General features: G+C 25.0%; 1 protein-coding gene across 3 annotated transcripts in view; it reads right to left on the bottom strand.

Moving 5' to 3' along the window:
- Positions 1-351: 351 nt before the first annotated feature.
- The window catches only part of LOC129618581 (furin-like protease 2), a 301205-nt gene continuing 281121 nt past the window's right edge, over positions 352-20435 (bottom strand). Inside the window, exons 13-16 of one of the 3 annotated variants that reach the window (XM_055533419.1) lie at positions 16148-16426; positions 15153-15412; positions 2057-2654; positions 352-1717 (exon numbers count right to left, since the gene is read on the bottom strand). In XM_055533419.1, the coding sequence (XP_055389394.1) occupies positions 1254-1717; positions 2057-2654; positions 15153-15412; positions 16148-16426 (1601 nt within the window). In that variant the 3' untranslated portion in view covers positions 352-1253. The remainder of the gene's footprint in view (positions 1718-2056; positions 2655-15152; positions 15413-16147; positions 16427-20435) is intronic. The other 2 variants (XM_055533435.1, XM_055533427.1) reach the window with 2 other exon arrangements.

The raw sequence follows: 20435 nt of genomic DNA, 5'->3' as shown, positions 1-20435 counted from the left end.
ATAAACCTTAAAAAACAACAAATAGGTAATAATTTTTTTTAATTATAAACAAAAATCATATATTATTATAATAAGAGAATGCATTTTCAATACATACATAAGCAGAATAATTTTATATTACAGTTTTTCTTCTTTTATATAATTTGAAATATACAATTTTATAATAAAACAATAATTATAATAATAATAATATGTTAAAACTAAAAAAATATATTTTGAAATTAAATTCTTAAATATTATTTTAATAAAAATTTTAAGGAATTTTTTCTTTTTATTGCATGTATGTACATAATTAAAGTTTCTATATTTGTAGTTAGTTATTTTGTTATTTTTTGAATTTGCATATATTTTTGAAAAATAACTAAATTTTGTTGAAAAAAAAAATTATTTTTTTTTTTTTTTAGAATAATATTTTCAATACATGTACAACAGTGTGTGCAGAACTAATACAATAATATTATATATAAAAATATAAAAGTAAATAAAAAAATATAAATGTATTGTTTTTTTTCTTCTTCTTCTCTTTCTACTTATTAAAACTTAAAATTTACAAAAAAATATTAATTTCAAAACATAATATACATATATAATGAGTACTTATATATACATACTAACATATACATACTATGTGTATTTGTTATATGCATATTTAGTTGAATAAAATCATGTAAAACTTTTAAACTCTCTAAACAAAAAAAAAAAGAAAACAATACAAAACAATTTAAAATAATTTTGAGAGAATAAAAAAAAATTATTTTTTTATTTAAATAAAAAATTTCAAAACAAAAACAAATAAAAATTAATATGAGTACGAAATAAACTCTCTCCAACTTCAAAATTGTAGTTTAATACCGATATTGTACTACAAAATTCATCATTCTACAAATTAGAACTCATATGAAGTGGAATTGTGTAGCAATTGTAGTGTTATTAAATTCCATGTAATTGTGTAGTAATGATAGTTGAGCAAATGTAACAATAACAGTAATAATCAACTGTTTATGACTTGCAATTGCTGTATTTTGTAGCAGTAACAATATTTATTCCAAATTTTGAAGTTACAGATTATTTTAACATCTTAATTTCAACATTCACACGCTTCTATGATAGTAAAATTTATTCATAAATTTCTATGATAGTAAAATTTAAGAATATTATAAAACCATTATTAAACTAAAAGTTTCTTGAAAAAATTTTTTATGGTTTTTTATAAAAAAAAGAAAAGGATAACATTTTTTTTTTTTTGTATTGTTTTATATTCTTACATTAAAATTTAATTCATTGCCTAAAATTGATTTAGAACGACTATGATGATGATGACCACCCATACCGTTGCCTCTACTATTTTGATTAATTAATGATAAATGATTTTCCATATTATCATTATCAATTATTTGATTACGAATATTTGACGATGATGAATTTATACTGTTACTGTTACTGTTACTGTTATTAATAATTCTGTTGTTATCATCATTATTATTTCTAGATAACGTTGTTGTAAATGGTGTTGATTGTGAAATTTTAATAATTGGTTCAAGTTCATCAATTTTATTATTAATAAATTGTGTTGATGCATTTAATAAATCTTCATTAATATTTTGATTTGGTTTATTATTATTAAAATTTTCATAATTTAAAAAATCATCATTATTAATTGTTGTTGCTGTTTTAGTTTCTGTTGTTGTTTTTGTTGTTGTTGTTGTTGATGTTACTCCTATATTTGATGATGTTGATGGAAGAAAATTTAAATTTTTACTATTTATAAAATCATTTACATTAGTAGTTTCTTGTTTATGATGATAATGATGATGATCATGATTATTATTAATATTATTTATCGATATTTCTGATGATGCATTATTATTATTTTTATTTATGTAAATAGAAGATGTATTTTTATCATCATTATCATTTAATGTATAATGATGATGATGACGATAATAATGATTTTGATTTGAATGATAAGTATCGTTATTACGATTAAATAAACTACTATTATTACAATTATCAGTTATATCATCATAATTTATATTTACAATACTGTTACTCTTACCATTATAATTATCATTATCATCGGCATCATTATCATTATTATCACAATCATCATCATTATTGAAATCTTCAATATTATTGTTAGTATTTGCATAATGACAATTTTTTTCAATTTCTTCTACTGATGGGTCATAATAATAATCATTAAAGGCGTTGTTGACTTTTTTATTTGTAGTTGTTATATTACTGCAATCATTACCATTAAAATTTACTCCTGTATTATTTGTACTTGTATTTGCTGCTACTATAGAATCATTTAATTTCAATTTTAATTTTTGTGCAGCTGCTGTACATAATATTGTAGATTTTGTTCCTTTTAATGATGTTGATGGTGCTGCTGTTGATGCTGCTACTGTTGATGCAATAGAAGAAGATAAAGATGATTGTTGTAATGGTTGTATATTATCATCTGTCTCTTGTAATAAATATCCTTTTTCATCTTCATCACCATCACAATCAAAATCATCATCATCATCAGGTATAATTGTATGAGAATTTTTAGATTTTTCTGTTAATTTATTATATCTGACACCCATATAAATTGGACTAGAACCATCTAGATTATTTCGAAAATATCCACCATTTGCATAACTGTTACGCTATAAGAGGAAGCAAAAAAAAAACAAAAAAAATAGAAAATTAATATTAAATTGGTTAGATTTTATTTTTATATTTTAATTTATTTCTAATACGATTATAATGGCAATTAAAGTAATTTTTTTTTAAAGTGAAGTTGTGACCGTAATTAAATTGCTTTATGTACAAAATAACTAGCAAGGATTTGACATAATAATTTATGACGAGTGGAATAATAATTTCCTGTATATGAAATGAGTTTCTTTTATTCAAAGGCATCCGTAAATAAAATTAATGTAAATTTTTCTTTATAGAACATTTTCCTCCGATTTGTATTCTAAATTTTTTTAGGAATTTTGAATTTTTTAAAGTAATTTAAACCTGTTGATTGTTGTGTGTTAAAATAATCAACAGAATTACATATGAAAATTAGTGAACAGAATCAAAAAGTCATATTTTTTCTGATATGAACTTAATCAGAGATTTGGACTCCCAATAATTCAATGGTTTCCTCGCTTATTTTGGATGAAAAAAAATCATATTTACCCAGATCTTTTCCCAAACTTTATTCTTAATCGGTTTCCTTTAACATGATTTGCAATATTTTCATGTGGGGACCACCAATCATAAGAGAAAAATCAAAAACTTAGTTTGGCGATTAATTAAATAAAAAATGTACTCCTACCCTTCGCAAATAATTAAATACAATTTTATTTATATACTGAAGCTCTTTAATTGTAAAACATCAAATGTGTTCATTACGATTTATTTGAATGGAAGTTAATTTAAAAGGTAAGCTCGCCGTATATAGTAAATTTACAAACTTTTTATTAAATAATTTTTTTTTCATTTTTTTTATTCCACTAAAATGGAAAACGCATTGAACATGCCAAAAAAAAAAGGGAATACAAATTATATCAATATTTTTTTGAATTTTTGAAATAAAATTAAATAAAAAATGTTCTTATTAGTTTTGCACTGTCTTTCTATTTATCCGTTTGCCCGTCGGTTTATACAAAACTTCTACATCGTAGAATAAATTTTGGTAAAGGCGTTATTTTTCTCAAATAAAATTTTTTATTCTCCCTCTCTCCTCCATTCGAGTTGAGTTGAGTCTCTATAGTCTTAAAAACATAAAATTTTGTAAAAATACTAAAGGAAATTTTACAAGTTTAAAATAGCTTCAAGTTTCATCCTAGATTTATGCAAATTTATATGTTTAGTAAAATTAATTCAAAAGACTATCGTTTGTCACTAAAAATGTTATACAAATACAAACTCAAGCCTTAAATTATTAAAGGGAAATGTGCTTTTTTACAAATCATGGATTTGATTGAGTAAATTTTTTTTTCGATTTGCACTAATAACGTGGATTTATCGTAAAAAATAATTTTTTTTATTTTCATTGAATTTTTTCGAGTAAAAAATTTTTTTTTTCCTACTATAAAAGAAAAAAATTGCCTGTAGATTGTGATTAACGCGTGACATTTTTTACTCTAAGTTCAACGTTAAAATTTCAATTAAAATATTTTTAATTAGAATGTTCGTTCGACTTTTCAAAACCAATCAAATGAAAAACCAAAATGTAAAAAAAAATTTTTCTTTTTTTTTAAATTAATTTAATTGGGCAAATAGATAGTGAAAAATATCAAAAAGTGCGGCACTTAATTGATTCGATTGTAATTTTATATGAAGGTTTTTAATTTGTAATTTAGTTTTTGTTGTTTGTTGTTTTTTTATTAGAAAAAACATGATTACTTCACGAATACTGACGTGTCAAATTACCTTTGCTATCTACATGCATTACTGATACACACAAATATTTATTTTTTCCTTTATTTAAATATTAAATTATTCTTTTTTATTTAAATTTATTAAATTCTTTAAATTCTTTCTATACATAGTTTTAATTTCGAATTGATTGCAATTCTATGAAGCCAATTGAGTTTATTTAAAGTAAAAAGAGAATTTAATTAAAATTAGTTTTTTATTTCTTGATGAATAGACCAGATTTGGTGAATTGCACTGACGTGATCTTTTCAAATGACATACGAGTATTATGCAGGATATATGCACGACTAAATTTACAGATGCCGACAATAAATTATCACCCTAATTTGTTTAATGATAAAAATGATAGAATAACAGAAAAGTAATTGTTTTGTTTTACTTAAAACATTTTTTCCATTGATTGTTGCTAAAATATAAATTTCCGATAAGGCCTCTCTTGATAATTCATTATTGTTAGAATTTTTAAGGACATTTGTCTCAATAGTAAAAGTTCTTCGTTTTGAATGTATTTTTGATTCGCTAACAACAATTTTTTTTCCATTCATTTAGGCGAAATATCTATATTTTCTTTTTTGTTCTGAATTTTTGGCGTAGTATTACTGATACACTTAGTTTTAGTGAAATTTATTTTGCATATCTGATATTGTTGCGGCATTTCATTAAAGCTTCAGCTAATTCATCAATTTTCCTCAAGAGATTTAGAGTGATTTAAAAGACAATTTCAGGCTGTTAAAGTATGATGGATTTATAAGAACCGAAATTATGATATCTCAACTCATATCTCAACTAATGACATTAACTCGATTTAGCATTTTATAATCACTGGGGCAATTGATTATTAAATATATTTGAAGAATCGTCGACTGTTTGAGATATAAACGAATATTCTCATAACTTGTATTTGGGCTGCCAAAAATAATAACGTACTTTGGATTTTTTTAAGGTATGATGTGAGTATGAGTATGAGCCATTGGAGTTTCTTACACTACGTACTTACAAGAAAAATGATTGTTTTATTTTGGTAAATAAAAAAAATTGTATGGAACTTTATGTTTCTATATCTATTATCTATGATTGAATTCTCAAAATTTTTTTGGAAAATTTTAATAGTCGCAATCGCATATATTTTTCTCTTGCAAGCAGTTTGATGTACCACATTTTGAAATTTAATGGGCCGTATTCTGCCCATGATCCGCACTTTACGGACCACTGATATAGAGAATTACAACGATTTTTAGGATAAGTTCAAAGGGAATTTGCATATACATATATGTTTCTGATTAACTGACTGTGATGAACCTTGCAGAAACTAATTTTCGAGGAACATAAGTTTTACCTATCTCCGCCTCTCTAAAAGTTATACCCCTCCAAAACCTTAAAAATGCTATTTTTAAACTATTTTATTGTAGTAGAACCATATGCTTTTTTTAATTTTGCAAACGCAGAAAGGCAGTTGCTTGCTTCTTCTTCTACGGGATACTTTACTTGAACTTTAAAAAAACAAAATGCCGTAGAAATTTGCCATTGTATAAAATCCGTTTTTTCCAAATTTTTTGATGTCGGTTTTCTCCTAAACCCCAGGTTGCAAAAGTCTGTAATTTTAACAGCTTTCAGACATTAGTAAATAGTTCATTTTGTTAGAAGAAAATTTTTTTCCATTTCCACCCCCTCTCAAGTTATCGCCTCACGAAATTTGTAAAATTTAAATATTTTCACCTTATAACAAAACCGTAAGCTTTTTCAAATTTTTATAAACGCAAAAAGCTAACGGTAATTTCCATGACATTAAAAAATATAATTATTTTTCTTAACTCACACAATTAAACCTTAAAATCGAGCATTATGTTAACCCCTCTTTATATTAATTTTTGTTTTATTTCAAAGACTGCATAAATCGTTCATCCTAAATATATGCAATCCTAGAAATAGTTTCGTATATGAATGAAAATAATTTTAATAGTGTGGTAGGTATAAATAGACTGTATTTAAAAGCAGTATTTTCACCTATTGAAGGGAAAAGTGCTACAATACAAACCATTGGTTTGACCCAACTTTATATTCAATTACGAGTATATATTCTTCCTCCGCCCCATTTATGTATGCTTCTTTCCTCACTTGAAAGAGCAAATCATTTTTATATTATTTGAAACCACAATGTTAAAAGTTTTTTCTTTCAAATTTTTAATCAAAACTAATAATTTTAATATTTTTGAAAAATAATATTTGAAATTTTCCATTAAAATTTTAGTTTTTTGTAGTTTTCTTTTAAATTTTAACAAAAATTTAAATATATGTCAGAAAAGTTTTTTATAGAAAAATTAAAAGAACGTTCACGTGTCACAGTAATTTACGTACTACTCTGAAAATAATAAAAAAAAATACCAAAAAAAGTCAAAAGTGTAATAAATTTTAGAAAATTTCAATATGAAAAACTACATGTGTGTAAAACTTACAAAATATATTAAAATTGACTTATCACAAAACATTGCTATTTTTAATGAAAAATAATAATTTTGATGACAGCACATTACTACGTATTTTTTTTTTATTTGTTGTGCTTATGTTGAATTATAACAGTTTTTTTGCTTTATAATATTTTCGACAATAAAAATAGTTCATCATCATCATCGCATTTATTACTATTTCTAAAACATATTTTATATTTATATGTATGTATTGTGTATATATGTATGTAAGTATGTAGAGACATACACCGACGTGATACACTATTATTATCAGTTTTCTATTTTAGTGTCAAAAAATTTCACATAAATCATAATTTTTTATTCATTTTTTTTTTCTGTGTACATAACTTTATATGCGTACGGGGAAATACAAAATATAAATATGTATTATGTATATGCATATATATGTAAGAATTGTAAGTTATTTAAATTTATGAATTGTGTAGGTGTGTGTGTGTATTTGTATTTATTTTATTTAAATTTCAACATTTTTACCATATACACTCCGAGTTTACGCGGAAAACCAATGTGTTAAACAAAATCCTGGCGAACATTAATTGGAGAAGAATAATCGTAATATTGAGTGACATTTGCGGGAAGAACAAGCTGAATTTAGAGAAGAACCAGCGTGTATAGACTAATCTGATACGCTTTTATTGATTGTGGAACATTCGGCGGATACCATTATGCATTGCGTTGGTCGATTTCGAGAGTGTATTCCATATAATATTCACAGAGGCTAAATGTAGAGCTTTTGTTAAAAAAGGGTCCCAGAAAAATAACCAGGTTAGTTCAGGAAATGTTTAAAGATTGGGACAGCTTTACAATATTCTCACTAATGAATTATTCTAATCCTATAAACGGTACTATAGCACCATTGGCCAAACTTTCGTACGCACTTAAAAACGATGGGAAAACCATTTTTGTTTTCCAAGAACATCTGCATGTTCAAGTTCCTTGTCAATATAGATATGTACAAATTTTATTAAACTTAATTTCGGAATATTAAGAGAATTATTGAATTTTAGACATTTAACGTTAGAGAATTGAGTTCAAAAGAATTTTTAATTCAATAAGTGGAAAGTTCTTAAAATTCAGAAATATAAAAGTTTTTGGTAACATACGATCGCACAAAATGTGGGTTTGATACACATTTTTTTGGTTTCGTTCCTAAATTTTCAAATTAAAATTTTGGGTAAGCTATTTCTCTTTCTCAGTAAAATATACTGAGCGCTTATATTCGGGGGGTACAAGTGTATTTTATACTTATACACGCTATACATATATTACAATAATATAAATTTTATAGTAGTTCTGACGAATCGTTTCGGAAACTTTGCATAAAAGAATGTATAAATAAAAGGATAACAACTAAAGAAATACATAAATGAAAATAAAATAAAACACACTATACATTTCATTTTTTTCTCGCAACTGATGACGATGAGAGTTTCCGCAGTTTTTGTAAAATATAATATAAATTTACATAGAAAATGTAGTAAATTTATCTTCTTGGAAACGTATACTATGTACATATGTATGTATATATGTACATACAAGTATATTAGCAGATTTATCATGGTTTGTAGAGCATAAAAATTTTTAAATAATAATGAAAAAGTTGTTAAAATTAATATTAAAGTGTTTAAATATAAAAAGTTAGGTAAATTTTCGTATTGAACTTGTCACAGTAAGATCTGTAAGATTTATGGTCTTTGCACAAATTTTGAAAGGACAATTTATTGTAAATTATAATGTACAATTTTACAATGTATAATAGCTATTTCATTGAGTCCAAAATTGAATGTGTATCAAAGGTCTTCAAGATGAAGCATTATTTTAAATAGCACAACTACCATCTCATTTCGCATCTAGGTTGCCTATAGGAGTATACAATAATATTTGAGTTGACTATGAAAATTTCCATATTAATATGTTTAATTGATTTTTAGTTAGGTCTTACAACGGTTTCCCGCAATTATTGATAAAATGAATCTTAACTGTGAACATATTTCTTTTATACTATTATTTTAAGACTAGGACTTCTACTGTTTGATTAATATTTTACTTTGTTTACTAAATTTCATATATTACCCACTTATCAGTAATTGGCTGTGTTTTTGCCTCTCATTAAAAAAACTGATTAGAATAACTTTTACTTGTATCATGAACAGGGGCGCAATTATTATGCGCCATGTGCAATGTTTATTGCCCACTATGTTCATTGTTTATCGCGTCGAAAAAGTCAGAACCGGGTCTGATCATGAATTTGAATGATTAGAATTAGAATGTGGGTTTTTTTTTGTTACTTTAATATTTTGAGCAGGTTGGTATGGATTTTGACGGGTCTGGTCTAGTATATAATGTAGAATACAAATGGACTCTATTCAAAATGTAAGAAATTTTGAGATTTCGAAACAATGAGTTTTCAAAAAATATGGTATTTTAAAGACGATGAGTTTGGATAATATATTTAGAAGGGGGAAGAAGTTTGTATTTATTGATAGGTTGAAATAAACTGAGTCTAATAAACGCATTTTCTCGGATGCTTATGTTTCGATTAAAAGTACACGATATTTCCAAACAACTCTGAAACTATTGGACTAAACCGACAATTTTGAATCATCTTATAAAAATATAGTGTCGTACCTGCTTTTTTGAAGCAATGAAATATTGTAATTTTACAAAATTTATGAAAGAGAGAGAAAAAAATAATGGCGTTCTCAAATTTTCACTCATAAAATAAATATTTTCATTTTATCAATGATATTTGAATAGATGCAGTAAATATGATTTATGCATATACATACGTACATACGAGTAAATAAAATTTTTATAGAAAAAAATACAATCATGGGGTGTCTTACATAGTTGTTTAATATTTTCGCTAATTTTCCATAAAATATTTTTTAGTATGATGAAAATCTTTTATGTTTTTACACATATATGAACATAATGTATTAGTACTTGTGAAGTTACTGATAAAATTCTATAGGTGCTTTCAAAATTCTCATGAGTTTATTTAATATTATGTGTATTATATATGAAATAAATTTAATTTGTATTTTACTATAAAAAAAATCCCTTTTCGGGAAATTTTATTAATATTTTTACATTTATTTTTAAAAATTATAATTATCGCACCCTGAGAACAATATCGCAATAACATAAAAAGTAAATTTCTTATTGAGACGTTGTTGGAATCATAAAATATTCCTCTGTTACGAAGTCTCATATCTACAGCGTTATCTAGAAAACAATTATTTTCACTGATAATTTTCTGAAACTAGTGTTACCGCTTTTGTCCATATTCTAAAATTACCGCTAATTTTCTGCTGCAGCATGTTAAAATGGTACTCAATACATTTTGGTTGTATATTTTAGTTGCCACCGTTCTATGCAACAGTATAAATATTTATACTCTTTTGATTCAAACATTAAATTCGTTTTTCTCGGAATCAAGCAAATGGCATATTGATCAAATCAACAGCAAGATAACGATTGCTCAAAATACAATCAAAAATTATCAAATCCAGGCTGTTAAGGAAATATGCAAGTGCCTTTAAGTATCTTACAAGTGTTAAAGCATAATTTCACCAAGTAGTCTTATAAAAATGGCATAATTTCAAGCTTAATTTATTTGAAATTGTAAGATCATAGGACTGTGGTTTTATTCTTAGGATGCAGACAATTTAGAAACAAAAATAAAAAAATAAAAATATTTTTAATGATTTCTATACAATTTTGACATTTAGCGTTATTTTTATTATTATGAATTTTAATATCGTAATTTTGTGCAACTTTACATTTTAAAAAATATTTTGTTTACAGAAAAACAAAAATTATTTATAATTTGAATATGTATGTACATGTGTAATATTAATATGTTGGGACGGAAAGATTATTAGAAATTGACAAGCAAATGCATTGATGCATAAAATTTTGGGAACTTATTGTGAATAACTAATGTAGAAAATAAATGCGTTATGCTAAAATATATTTTAATCTGTTTAGTTTTAGCATATTTGGCTAAACTATTTAGATGACCAAATGACATTTTAAAATTAGCATCAAGTCATTGATTTAAAAAAAAATCATTGAATATTGATTAAATTTATTTTATATATTGTGACCTTAGGAAGACTTGATTGTATATAAATAATAATTCTTGCAAAAATCTCAACGAGTTGATTATGTAAATCATTTCTAAAATTCTTGTTACCTATAACTTAGTTAAGTTTGTTAAGCTGTTGAATATGGTTTTTACATGGCTACTTTTCTAAAATTAAAAAGTTAACGGGTAATAGATGAATAAAGGGCCAGCTGTCATGTATGTTAGTAACTCTTGTAAAACATTCGTTCGGAAATCTTAGATATTGAAAAAGTCAACTATACTTTTTCGAGCTGTTTTACTTGTTAATCCCAGTTTCAAGAAAGTTAATTCCTGATTGAAAATGATTGTTTAAGCAAGCGTTATAAATATTAAATTTACGTAAACTTATCGCCACATTTTGTGTCTTATTTGCCTTAGAATGATAAGGTATAATAATCTAAGAAAAAATATTTAGGGTTTGAAATTACAAAAATTTTTCTTTAAAAATTTTACAGCAATAAAAATTTCTTATGATTAAGGGAGTAGAAAACACAAAACTATGGGGAATTCATATTTTTTTTTTAAAAGTATAAATTCAATAACTTGCACTTATTTTGGTTTTTATTAATTTTTCCTATATTAGTTTATAATATATTAATACTTGGTTGGTTTTCTAGGAACATGTTAATTTGGAAAATATTTAATTTTCACAAAATTTTGATTTTTTGAAGTGTAATAAATTTTAAAGAGCAATTAAAATTTTGTTTTTTAAGCACTTTTTCATTTAGCAATAATTTAAAACTTCATTTTCTGATTATAAGATGATTAAGATCATATTAATATGTAAATATACAGATGTCTTAAACCCATTCATCTAAAATTCGGAATCATATTTAGCTGTTAATAAAGGTGGTGCGTTATTTTGAAAGTTATTGCTAAAAATAATCCGAAGTTGTATAGAAAATATACTATTAATATTTTTTTGTACAAAAAAAACTACATAGCAGAATGCGAAATTATTATGGCTGTTTACCAGTCTGTAAACTTGCAGTAATGTTACAATTTAACGATATCAGCATTTTCTCACAACATCTTGGATTACAATAACAAGCATATAACATTCTGATGCACAATCATACATAAAAATATAAATATGTACATATCTTCTGGTCGAACCTTTGCATAAGTCATGACTCATAGTATATATGATATAGAAAAATTAAGATCAAAAGGAAATTCGTCAGATCGTCATTATGAATAGAAAGAAGATGCAAAAAATTCTAAAAGTATTTTTATATAGAAGCCTAGAAAATGGTTCGCAAATTTACAGTATAACTTGGTCTCTAGAAATCTATCTCTAGAAATATATTTAGTAAAAATTTATCTATTGGATTGTGTACTAAATTAACATTGAAAATTAAAATATAGAATTTATGCATCAAAAAATTTATGAAATTGAAAAGCTCATTACAGGAATTCGAAAATTACACGCACATTTACAATCGCCTTTCAACACATTAAAATAGAAGAAAAAATCTTATAAATATCATGAATAAAAAGTTTTACATATAATATTAAAAACTGTACAGTTTCAAGAGTTCAGAATTTTTTGATAGGATTAACCTTTAATTGGATTTTTTTTTGTTCGCTTAATAAAAATATTAGAAACTTTAAACTTTATACCGCTTCTAAATATAAAAGTACAAAAAGAAAAAAAAAATAAAACAAACTTCTATAACTTGCAAAATATTGAAATACTCGTAAGACGCATATAAAAACTTTTTTTTCAGCTTCTTCTTAAAAAGTATCTTGAAATATGAGTATATAAGAAAATTCACTTATAATATAATACCTTATATACGAGTACATACATATGTACATTAAAGCAATCATATTAAACACACTAATCTGAACAAGATGGATTTTCTGTTTTACCTTTCCTAATATTCACAAAATTCCTCTTAATTAAAATATTGTATATACATATATAAAATTCTTTTAAAGTATATTAGGTAAAGATTTTGATTGAAATTTTATAAAGGCATATACACACAATGTAGATGTATTTTATTTGAAAGGAAGTTTTATTTTATAAATCTTATTATCATACATAATAAAAATTTCGGTTTAAGGATTATTAGGTATATTATGTATGTAAATTGCGTATATTATGTGTAATAATTACTTAATTCAGTTGGTATTTAGGTGGCAAACAGATCTTATAATAATTATGTAGGTATTTGTATATATACATATATGAATGTATATATAAATTTAGAAAATTTATGAAAAACTTGTTCATATTCTTGTTAACAACAAAGTTAAAACCTCAAAAGGTTTTACAATCAACTTTTAACCAAAAAAAAAAAAAATATTTTTTGTATTTTTATTGCCTACAATTTATTTGTATGTTAATATGTAGGTTGTTATAATATGTTTTGTGTACAACTAACACAGAATAATATTTTCAATCAGCCCGAATAACAATTTGTAACAGATGGTATCGTTAAGTAAAATGCAATCGGTTACCCCATTGTAAACAACGAAGGCTTCGCGAAAAGAAAGAAAAAATTCCGAAGCTTTAAAATAAAAAAATGTAGGAATATTAGCGAGAATTGACGAATTTATAATTTTAGCTAAAACTTTCATTACCAAACGATTATCAGACGGTGATTTTTTAATTGAATTCCGTTGACTCAAGTGGTGGTAATGAGATTCTACAAATCTTGATTTTATTCCTATAGCACATTTCAGAAAATGGAACAATAAAATGTAATCTAACAGAATTTTGCATTATTGTAATTTATATTGTAATGCTCAGAAATGGCATGATAACGCCGCCATTTTGATACATAATATTCTAGATAAAATATTCGGGACTGGATATCCTCTTCTTTCGGGGTGTAGTAAAATAATACGCAGATAATTTTTTTTTTTTAAATTTAAGACAAAGAAATATCGAACTCTGAAAAATTTTTGAACTAAGAATAAAATTTTTTGTAACCGCAATGAGTTGCAGTTTGGATTGATTACGAAGATGAATATTTATCGAAACGGTTCTTCTGTGCTTACTGTCATTGCTATCTTTTGTATTACGAAAGTACCCAAACAATATTAATGAAAATAACAATTTTCAATGTCGGCACAGATGTCAGCAATAATTTCCTTTTCTTTGGTAACAAACAAATGAAAATTTTTTATTCGGGTTCTTGGAAATTTCATTCGCATTATCTTTGTAGGTGTGAAAGTACTTGGAAAATGTACTTGGAATCAAATTTATATAAAAACAAAACAAAAAAATATTTTTATTAAAAGTTTGTGGTTTTTTTTGCGTTCAAGTAATATTTTTGATAAAATGACGATAATAAGACAAGAAAAACGGAAATTTTCTTTCTAAGTAATTATCTCACGTAATGGCTTGTATTAAATAATTCAATTTATATAAAAGTTTTTACTAACGATAAAAAAAAAATTTAACTTTAATGTCGCAAAGGACATTGCTTTTTATTTCTTTTAAATTTGTACTTTTTTCTTTTTTTGCTCTTATTCTCGATGAAGGCTTAAATATCATTCTTATATAAATTCTATAATGTTATACATATAATATTATTATTATATTTTGTTCATGTACTTATAAAAACTGTTCAGGTTTTATTCCTTTCCTCAGTGTTATCAACATCGTTTTCACCATTATTTATTAAAAATAATGAATTCATGTAGCAAGAATAAACAACATTCTTGTAGAAATTACAATGGATTCCTTAGAGTATGTTTTTTTTTTTATTATTCTGCTTTTTTCTTGGTTTTTGCTTTTGAATCGTTCTAAAGAATGAAGATATTATTCTATATGGGTATGAATGTATGTATGTATAACCGAATAATAATAGATATTTTAAATAGATATCTAAGTATAATAATAAAATATTGTATAATAAAATGAAATTATTTTCTTTTCTACCTTTATACTTTATTGTTATACACATATTACAAAATAGAACAACCACTAGTATATGGTATGTATAACAAGAAAATATATTGTATTATTACTTAATTGTTTGTATAGATATATATACATATATTTATAGTAGTATATATTTACATTATCTGTTATGCAAGTATATTTCTTTCTTATATATATACAAAATAATATATTATTTATATTTATTTTTTACCTGTAAAACAGCAAAGATGACAGCAAATATTGTAACAATTAAAAGACAGGCAGCAACCGCAATAGCAGTTATAGCAGTAAATGGTGAACCAAAACGTGATAGGAAATTATTTCCATCACTACCACCGCTACCACCACCATTATTAGAATCACTAAAAATACCATTGTTGCTATCATCTAACCCACCTGTTGATAAAAATTGTTGTTCAGCACCAGCAGCAATTCTTCTTTTTCCGGCTGGTGAAGCATTAATACAACCACCTATATACAGAAAATATTTTAGTAAAAATATGTATGTATGTATGTATGTAATTAGAACGCATATTGTATTTTAAATGAATATTAAAGAACATTGATTGTGGTAAATATTTTAAGTATAGGTATAAGAAATGAAGAAAAAGAAGGGGTTAAAAAAGTTTTATATAGAATTGTAAATTTTTGTTAGATTTTATTTTTTATTTGAAAAAAAAAAAATTAAACTTTTTTTCTGATGTACAAGGAAATTGGTAAAAAAATAAAATAATTTTTTTTTTGACCTAAATGGCAGAATTTTTGCAATTCTATGTACATATAAGTAGAAAAATATTGTTCTTCGTTAAGTAGATGTTGCATACATTTTAGTATGCAATTGCATAAACCAATATTGGTGTATATGGTAACAAAAATAAAATATTATTGAAGCAAAGAGTGAGTGAGTGCTTTTAACAAAAAAAAAAAAAAATATTTTTTATATTTCATCAATTTCTTTTACATATAGAACAGTTTTTTATTTTGTGAAATGTTATTAAAATTCCAATTTCGATTTGTATAACAGAAATATAAAAACAGGAAGAGCAAAGCAATATAGTTGGCATCCTGTTTTTATTTTTTTTTTTTATTTTATTTTTCTATTTTAGTTACTTTATATCTATACCTACTACATTCACATACAAGTATGCAACAAAATTTATCTAATTTATTTTATATACAAAATATTATATTGTATATAGTATGTACCTGTATCTTTGTCACAATGGCAACATGATTGATCATCCGGTGATGCATCCGTTGCACAACAAGGCACACATTGGTTATTTAAACGATCCAAATGTAATGGGAATGCACAATTTTGACATGAATATTGACCAGGACCAGAACATGTACGACATGATTCATGACATGTTTTACATGTTTGTGTTGGTGGATCATAATATTGTGAACCAAGACATTCCATACATAAACCACCATCTAACATAAAATGTAATGGACATGATGTACATGCTAATGGACCAGCACCTAAAATAAAAAATAGAAAAGAGAAAATCGAAAAAAAAATTAAAATTTTATTCAAAACAAAAGTAAATAATATTGTTATAGTAAAATTTAGTAAAAATGTTTGTGGAAAATTATTTTTAAGCATATTTTCAAATTAAATTAGAAATTAGAATGTGCTTATCGTAATTTAATTTAGTTCGACATAATATCTTTGCTTCTATATTTACAAAGTTTAAACAGACTTTAAAATATAAATTTTTTAAATTAAGTTTTAAAAACAAAAAAAAAAAATATCAGCTCAGAAACACTTTTAACCGTAAGAGAGAATTTGGCTTATTTTTACCCCCGCCCCTCGCTTTTAAAGTAACTGTACATTAAAATCCTGGAAAGGTTTTTTTTTGTTATGGCGTAACCACAAAAATATTTAAATCTGCAAGCACTGGAAAGTTCTTGTATTGAAGAGATTTTTATTCCTACTTCACTTCTGGGAGGAGCATAGGGCTGCTGCACGATATTATAGATAACCATGAAGCAGTTTCATGAACGAGCCTACACTAGTTTTATACTAAATGCTTAAGGTTATTGATATTACTATAGAAGAGATAATTAATTTATCTTAAATTAGTTATTATTTTACTATAGAAGAGATAATTAAAAATAAATTGAATTCACTAGGAACATTTGCATTTCCTTCCGCCATCTATATTAACACATCTAGAAATTACCAAAAGTTCAAATTTCGTTAATTCATTCCGACAAATTCTGCATCTTTTAAATTTTATCCTCATCCCGAAAATGTGCAATTATTCTGACACAGTAGTATAATAGTAAGAGTACAATATATGAAGTATAGAAAAGGTGTTCCGCAATGAAAATGTGCTTTTTTACAGAACTTTTTCACTTGAAGTGATCAAAATTTACTTAAAATATTATGGTTTAGAAAAATTTTAAGTTTTTCAATTCAAATTCAGAATTATGAACATTTAGTATAGGTTTTCTGTTTTGTTTTTAATCTACATGTAGATACGTTAATAATTTTGGTTATTCCTTATTACCAAACGCATTGCATATAACAGGGGGCATAATGTGATTGCACTAAATTTCAGATTTCGGGTTTTTGAAAGAAACGCATTTCTCCATAGTACGGAAGCGTATAAATAAAATATTTTTAGATCTATGTCGGTCTGTGTGTTCACACGTGTATTTCAAGTTCGGTTGAACCGATTTTCATGAAATGGCCGAACCGATTTTCATTATATGTGAGCTCATTTTAGCTATGGCACGAATTGACTAACTTTTGGAATATATCAGATTTCAGGGACTGGATCTTTTTACGGACCTACTTTACGTGTTTGCGTATATAAAGAAAAATTACCAATCAAATTCCTGGAAATTTAATACTTAAATTCGGTAACACTTTCACCAAAACTAAGAAATACACATTCCGGTCGGTTAAGGGCTGATCACATCAGAATATTTTTAACTCAAGTAATAGTATGGGTTGAGAAACAAAGTACAGGTCTGACTGAGTTAAAATGCAGATCTATTTACTATATACAATATTGTAATTTCGGAATGTGCAAGCAACGGTTATTTCGCAGTTATTTTACGTAGCCAATGAAAGTTTTTAAAGATAAAATAATATAAATTTTAATATTTTTTTAAAGGAATTAAATAATTCAAATTTTTTTTCTGAAGATAATCTGGAAAAATAGTGCGATTCGCTTAACTACTTCCATTATTAAAATTTTGAATTTGCTCTGTGATCCTGGAAAGATTTTCATCCATTCGCCCATTCTTTGTAAATTTTAACCTAGGTGAAACAACAGCAAGAGGTAAATTTTAATTTAGTCCAATAACAAAGTGTTGGAAACTAATAAATGTCTTTTGTGAAATTAAAAAAAATAATTTAATGCACAAAATAGAATATTTTATTTCATCATTTTTATATTATGCATGTTGTATATGCTACGAAGGATTATGTATCTATACTTTAAAGTTCCAATTTTCATACAGAAAGAGTTTCCATGCATTTGCAAATGCATAATTAAATTAATTTATTTTTATTGTATACAAAGCATAAGAAGCTTTAAAATTTAAAAGAAAAATATTATACATACTTCATTAGCATACTTTAGTTTAAAAAATAACAAAGAACGTTTTACAAAATTTATGAATGCCTGCCTACCTATATGTAGTACACAATCATAAAATGTAAATACTCGTTTATTAGTTGTATAATGTTAACGTGTCTCTTATAGAACACCTTAAATATTAACATGAAATTAAATGTGTATGGGTAGAAATTATATAAGATTTTAAATTGCATTCTTCATTAACATAATAAATATTTTAATAAAATGTAGTAGGGGTGCTACATATATACTTTTTTCTAGTGAATCTACACCACTTATTCAAATCCTATAAATACGAGTACATGAATATATGAACAAACATTTTAACATTAAAATTATTTTTTTTCACAATGTACACACATACATATTTTTTTTATATTATAATAATTTAAACTGGTAAATGCAATGATGAAAAATCCTTAACGCATCCTTGAATTAAGTTTTATTATAATAATGAGAGTACTTCTTTGATAATCTGATATTAACAAAGTACATAAATATTATATTCGTTACATTAACATGTTCATATACATTTGATGTATATAATATGAAGGTAATATTTATGTAGAATAAAAATTTAACGTTCTATAGGTACATCATTAATTTGAATGATCCTTGAATTGAAAATAAAACAGAGATAGTAAAAAAAAATAATATAAAAAACAAACTCCTTAGATAATCATTATAATATCATTATAATTATTATCCCTATATGCTTTTTTTGTGTATTTCATTATATAGTTCTGTTAAATTTCACAATTTTTTCTTGTTGTTTTCTGGGCTAATAACTTACATTATGTAAATGATAATAATAAAAATTTGGAATAAATAATATGCTTGCTGGTGCATAAAATCGGAAGAGAACAGAGTTAGTATTATGAATGAAGTAAGCAATAATATTTTTTCTAGTACAAATAATGAGCAGGCGAGAAATATGAAATTGAGCAGTTATTTAAAACAGTTATTTTGCAGGTATATTACTTTCGGAAAGCAAGCATATGAGCTCCAATCTCTTCCTCAGTATTTCGTATAATTGAATATAATTAATAGGAGTTAATTAAACAAATTAATTTTCAAAAACTCCTTTATTCCCTGTTCTAACAAACAAATATACAAATACAGTAGAATATGTGTAAAGGGAATTTCGAGGAAGGTTTGTCAATTATCCAGGTTTTTCATTTATTTCCGTTTTTTTTTCAAAATTTTACCTGTCAAAGCGAGATTTTTCTGAAATCCACCTGAATTTATATTTTAATTATCCAACAAAATTTGTTAATAAAATAATTTTATAACGTTTTCAGTGTTTTAACAATTTCGATCCGACTGGTACATGTATATACCAATAAATTATTAAACTATGGGAAAACCGGGAAAGGATTATCAAAATTATTCTTTATTTCAGAAAATTTTGTTCAATCAATATTTATTTTGAAATTTGCTGAATTTGCTGAATAATCACGCAAGCAATTTTAAACCAAAATAAAAATACAAATTGTACTTAATAGGTAATCGTAAAAATATGCCACTTATGGAGGTAAAAGTTTTTTGAAATAGTGCACAAAATTCACAAAATTTATTACACTTATGGAGTACATAGACATTCCTCTTATAGAAAGAGATTTTGTTAGAAAAATTAAAGGGACCGGAATAATAATCTCATTTAAAGAGGTTTTCTTCTTCTTCAGATACTTATTATTCAGGTTCTACTGTGTTTATACTTGTTTTCGAAAATTCTTTATTATAATGCTCAAAGTACATGATAAAGGCACTGCTTGTTCCTCATCGTTAATCCTTTGTAATATCATATGTGAATTTCACAAATATTTAAAAAAAAAGGAAATAATTTTCAAAGACTTTTCTCCTTATTGAGCATCTTTATTTTCATTAAAATTTTT

The sequence above is a fragment of the Condylostylus longicornis genome, unplaced genomic scaffold, assembly GCF_029603195.1.
Source record: "Condylostylus longicornis isolate FDR11 unplaced genomic scaffold, ASM2960319v2 ptg000001l, whole genome shotgun sequence".
Taxonomy (NCBI): domain Eukaryota; kingdom Metazoa; phylum Arthropoda; class Insecta; order Diptera; family Dolichopodidae; genus Condylostylus; species Condylostylus longicornis.
This window is presented reverse-complemented; position numbering and strand designations above follow the sequence as displayed.